General features: G+C 38.6%; 1 protein-coding gene across 1 annotated transcript in view; it reads left to right on the top strand.

Moving 5' to 3' along the window:
- CACUL1 (CDK2 associated cullin domain 1) overlaps positions 1–5,976 on the top strand; it is a 113,219-nt gene that overhangs the window by 8,151 nt on the left and 99,092 nt on the right. Inside the window, exon 2 of the mRNA XM_019502903.1 lies at positions 355–481. Coding sequence (XP_019358448.1) covers positions 355–481 — 127 coding nt within the window. The remainder of the gene's footprint in view (positions 1–354; positions 482–5,976) is intronic.

Here is a 5,976-nt window from a genome sequence, read left to right as displayed (position 1 = left end):
ATATATATATATATATATTTCTTCCACACATCAGCTGATAGGGAGCATAATAAGAAACTGCTGTGCCCACCAAACTGTTTTTTTTTAATCCGCTCCAATGGCATCTTTAATTCTGGTCTCTCCTTATCAAGGCACTGTGGTGTCTCTGTTCATTTTACCCTGATATTCAGAGAGCTGCTGAGATGGCATTTTCTCATTTCAGTGCAGAAATGCTTGGATATTGCTTGGGACTATGCAAATACTGAAGTGAAACTGTTAAATCATCTGGCCAGTTTAACTGTGATCTTAAGCTACTGACAACTGATCTTTTCTTTATCTAAAAGTAAAGTAAACAGACTTATCTTTTCTTTCTAGTAATGAATGTTATAACAATTGAAGATTATAAGAGCACATATTGGCCAAAGTTGGACAGTGCCATAGATCAGCTTTTAACTCAGAGTCCTGGTGACTACATCCCTATCTCCTATGAACAAATATACAGGTAAGAAAAATCTTAATGCTAAATAACTCCTTTTTAGTTGAGTGCAATGTTTTTAGTTCTCATGTACAAGCTGATTATGGCATTAATTTGTGTTCAATAAATGGACTGAATTGTTATATATTACTGGCATGGCTGCAGAGTCTATTTTTGTCCCCATTGCATCCATTGTCAAGAGGATTAAATGCAGTAGAAACCAAATACATTTGTGCTTTACTTGTTGAACCAAAACCATGAGAGTCTCTTTAATGTAATAGTGAAATAACTGCCCCTGCATCTCTCTCTGCCATAATCGGGCAAGATATGTAATGCATCTTATCTATGCTCCATTAACTATGACAACTGAGGATGGTGGTATGGTAAGTGTCTGAGTGACTGCCGCAAGTGACCTCTTGGGATATAGATGTACTGTTTCCTCGGTGCTGTCAGGAATGCTGAGAGCACCAATCCCTGGCAATGAGATGGGGAAGCTGAGTGTGTTTATGTTGCTGTGTTTAAGCTCCCTGAGAGCTTGAGTGTGCACTCCCTGGGGGTAGTGTGGAAGCAGTTTAGACATACTTTTAGGGACCTGATTCTGCAAGGAGCTGAGTCTCCAGTAGAAGATCAGTGGTTTCTGTATCTGGGATGAAAGGGAGTTCCTGTCCTGCAACTGGTAGTTTCCCAGGGAGGAGGGGAACAGTAGAAGGGAATACTGCTGCTTTTACTTGGTAAGTTGTTGACCCTTGCTGGTGCCACCAGTCGATGGAAAGGCACTTCTCATGTTTTCAGTCTGAGGACTGGGGATCTTAGCAGTGGTGAAAATAATTCAGTCTTCCAGTGCTGACTTTCATGCGGTTTTCAGCTTCTTGCTCTGGCATCTCCTATGCTGTTTATTTCCCCCTCCTGATATTCTCCTACTTAGTCCCTTAGACAGAGGAGCCGGACTGGGTAGCTGAAACACCTGCTACTTGGAACACTGCTTGTTACTGCTCACCTAAAATATATGGGTAATATTTCAATAATTTAAAAATAATCAAAAAGAATCCTACTTATAGCTCTTAACGGGCTCTAGGCCTCAGTATCTCTGTCAATAATTAGGAAGGGCTAGGTCAGCAGCATTACTGAATACTGATACTTTCTTCAGAATTGATCAGAAGTCTCCTATCTTCCCATCTAGAAATCTCAAACTAGAAAATAGCCATCAGTAAAGAAGAGCTAAGCATCTATCAGCCTGGACCTCTGACATGCAATAGGAACACTAAGTAAATGGCTTAATACACAGAGCAAATGCAAACCTGGTTGTGGTTTTCAGATAATTGGACTTCCCCTTTTCTCTTAGAAAGAGTAATAACTTATGTTGTCATGAGACAATAAATTTGTATATGAATGAAGATTTTAAACTTCTTCCAAGTAATTCTTAAGTTCCTGAATTGCGTTTTTATTAGTATTAGATTAATGTCTAAAGACCTCCACTAAGATTGGAGCCTCCTTGTTTTAGACATTGGGCAAACACAAGGGTATATTGACAGTTGCAATAGCATGGATAAAGTCGGGTGTGACTTTTGAAGCATGGTAACTGTTCTGAATAACTGGGTATTACACCAAAACAAGAATGCCTCAACTTCAAAGTTAGGACCAACTCGGCGAGGCAGGCCTACAGAAAATGTGCCTCAAAGTTTAAGCACGCAAGTTGTATTGAGGGTAGGGCAAAAGAAGTTGTGGAACAGGGATACTGAGAGAAAGTAGCCTGCCTGAGCACTCATGGGAAGTTTGTAGCGGAACTAAGACTTGACTCGGGCCTCTTCTCTCAGTTAGCATGTTAACCCAGGTACCTAGGGACCTACGTAATTCACGGTTTCACAGTTTTTTGTGGAAAATGCAAAATCTGGGGTTGTCTGCAAAATCAACCAAAAAAAGATTAATAAAAATAAAATGCTAGCTCCCCAGTGGGAACCAGCAGTCCTTGCTGCTGGAAGGGAAGGTGCTGGCTTGCATGGTGGCATGAAGGGCAACAGATAAGTTAGTAGCTGCTCTCTCATCCCTCCTGCTTGCTAGAGCCTCTCTACCAATCAGCGCTGAGGGGTGGGGCTGTCACAAAATGATGGTGGAATTGGAGCTTTAGCCCGCAATCAACCTGCAAAAATTGACAAGCTCCGCTGCAATTTAGGTAGACCCCCTATGGATAGCCATTGCACGTTTTGGACGTGAGTGAACTGCTGTATCTTTTCTTTTCTCATTGCGTGGGGGAGCTTTTGGACCCTCAAATGTAAGGTACACTGACCAAAGTGGCCATCTTTCTGTAACACGTAACTAAAGTACCTTATTAAATTCTGTTTGTACATAATTTATTAGATTTATTTATTTCTAACTCAAAATAAGAAAGCAAATTTTTGTAAAGAGCCTCTCTCAGTAGTGGACAAAAAATGAAATGGCTAGGTTATACTTTGAAGAATTTTTTAAATGCTTTTTAAAACTAATCAAATTAACTTGAATTTTGCAGTACTGGGATATTCATTTTCCTTTCAACTGTCATCTTATTGCTCTATCTGGGAATTTGATTTCTCACTGAGGTGCAAGTCTGTGCCAAAAGGATTGGCAATCTGACTCAAGCTGCAATCAGGAACTGAAAACAGGATATGAAAATAAAGAAATCAGTTTTAAAATAGAAATGTTCAAATATTTTTTGTAAAAAAATAAAATCTATGTAAATGCATATGCAGACTGGTATTTAACTATATTGGGTCTTACAGGAGTGCAGAGCAGCAAAAGCTTAGAGTACTGGTCTGTAGAGTATCACATAATATAATTACATTCAGTATAATTGCATAGTATTTCAGAATTAATCTCTTGACTTCATTTAGGGTGGATGTGATCTTATACTGTGCGGTTTATTTATTAAAGAAACCACAAAGCCATTTTCTGTATCTGTGTAGCTGGTATGTTTGCAAGAGATCACTAGCCCCCAAACCAATCCTTCTGTATCTTATGCTATCTGCCTTTCTCCTCTGATTCAGATCACCTTGCTGTGTTCCTCAGATTTCAGGAAGTACACTCTGTTTCCAAAAGCTTGTCTCATCTCTCATCTATTTGGTTGGTTCAGATCACTGAGAAATCCTTGCCTCTTGAATATTTCCTAGACCATCATGGCTACAACATCACTCCAACTTGCTGGTGTAATCTGTCATTATTGTGTCATAAGGTGTTTGCATCTGGCTATTTTCAGACTTACTGCTGTCGGTAGACTCTTTTGGTCTCTTAGTGAGGCACTAATGGTGGAAACTACATGGAAGAAAATTGAGATGAAGCGCACAAAAGCAGGACAAGTGGAGGTTTCTAGAAGATTTCCCTACTTCATAGGGAAGTGGCTGCAAAAGTGGCTGTTGGAGAAGACCTATACACATTATATATATGTGTTCTCTAGTAAATTGGCATACCTTCTAGTGCTTCTAAAGGAACCAAATAAGAACATCATCAGAAAGGGCTCATTGTCTCTGTTAATGGTAATCCTACCAAAAACTATTTCTAGTAGCTAGACAGGTTAATGGTAATTGATGTATTGCTTTTCTGCCTCTGAAGCTGTAGGTTACACCCCTACCACTTCACTAGCATTATTGGGAGGTCCTGTTCTTTAGTTCATAGTTTGGTTTATGTTGCACATTTGCTGCAGGTGGCAGTGAAACAAAGGAATTGGAGTTGATGAAATTGGGTGCTTTTTATCAGGGATGTAAAGAAGGTTTATAGCTCTGGGTTTAGCCTTTCATTTTTTAAATTTTTTAAATTAAAATGGTGCCTAGAGTTTATGAACAAGACCCTTTTGTAATAGATACTTGTACAAGTGCATAGTAGGAGGCAGCCCTGGCCTTAACTTACTTGCATTTTAATAGGCAAGAGAATAGGGAGCAGAAACAGGTGCATGGAGATGTCTAGAACCAGGCATAGGACGTGTGTCCTGTCTGACCTATAACTAATTTGATTTGCCCTTTCAAAGTGCAGCTTTGCATGGATAAAGAACACAAATCTTATTAAAATAACTGGAAAAATGTTAATAAACTGGTCTCATGATGAGCTTAGTTTATCATCTTGGTATAAGCAATGTACATAGTTTATGTGCACTGTTTTATGTGTATTTTCATTATATAGATGTACATGATGGAAGAACAATGAAATATTTTGAAAGTCAGACATAAAATTGATGGTCTGACTCTAATCAGGCCCCACCATAAAATGCAGAGCTAAGAGTTTGTCTTCCTCAATTCAAGTCTTCATATTATTGTGAAGATGAGGATTTATACTGCATTTCAAGACAATGGGTAGTAATTTATGTGCTCTGATTTTGAGATGTGACCAACCAAGTTTTATCCTTGTGTCTAAATTTGTGGCTTTTGATGGCTTAAAGCATATGTAAATGCTAGTTTGCTATAACTTTATGACTACCAGTGTTATATATTTTTATGTAATTTCATGAGGTAGAATACTTTTAGGGTTTAATCTATGGTGGCTCAGTGGTCTTCCAGCACAGAGTTCATGGTAGGATTGAGAGCTTAACTGTAGCTCTAATACACAGGTTGTCAAAGTCAGGGTGGTTAAAAATCAACTATTTAAAAAAAAAATTGGATTTTTTAAAAGTTAATCTCATTTTTTTAATTATTTTTTGTTAAGATGCTTTAAAAAAAACCCTATATAAAGGTAGTTGTAATTTAAGATGTATTAAATCATAAAGATATCATCGTGGGCTAGGGATTATAACTTCTAATTATTTACTATTAGCGACAATATATTCATGTAACCTTTTTAGAAAAGTTTTATAAATAGGTCGCAACAGACCATGGACTACATTAGGGGCCCAATCTTATGGGGTTCGCAGAGGCTCTTCTATAGATTAGTAAAAATTGAAGAAAACAACTCTACCCAGTGGGACTCAGCGCTCAGTCCAGAAGATCCCATTAGAAGATCACAGTACTCTGTGACACTTAGTTTCAATTCTCAAACCGTGGATTTGTGTCTCCAGAGATAACATCCTTGTTAAAAGCAGTATATGGGGATGTGAGATAACAGACTTAATTACCCATCCTTCAACCCTGTTCTCTCCACAGGTTTGTGTACACACAGCCAATCCCTTGCCTAAGTGCAAAGTTTCAAGAACTTAAATGAATAGAGGATTGTTGGGGGTGGAGTAGATCTGGGCAAGCAGAGGGAGTCTGGAGATAAATGCAAAGAGGGAGGGGTAGTAGAAACAAAACAGAAACATTTTGAGCAGAATATTCTAGAAGTTTTGAGGGACAAGTTTCTGAGTATAGCCTCTCCCTTGATTTTTTTGAGATCTAGTGAGGGAGTGGTATGGTAGAAGGGAAAATGTATGATGGCAGCAGGTTTGCCAGACCATAAAAGAGAGAAGAAATCAAAGATGAGCAGAAATCTAGAAGAAAGTGAGGAAAGCCCCAATCTAACAGCATATGGCTACAGCATTCATTTGATATTTCCCTAATATAGTGTGGCAAAAGTATCCCCCCCCCCCCCCC

Source organism: Gavialis gangeticus, unplaced genomic scaffold, assembly GCF_001723915.1.
Source record: "Gavialis gangeticus isolate Ggan-Ray unplaced genomic scaffold, GavGan_comp1, whole genome shotgun sequence".
Lineage (NCBI taxonomy): Eukaryota > Metazoa > Chordata > Crocodylia > Gavialidae > Gavialis > Gavialis gangeticus.
Note: the sequence above shows the minus strand (reverse complement) of the source record. Positions and strands in the feature narration are given on the sequence as shown.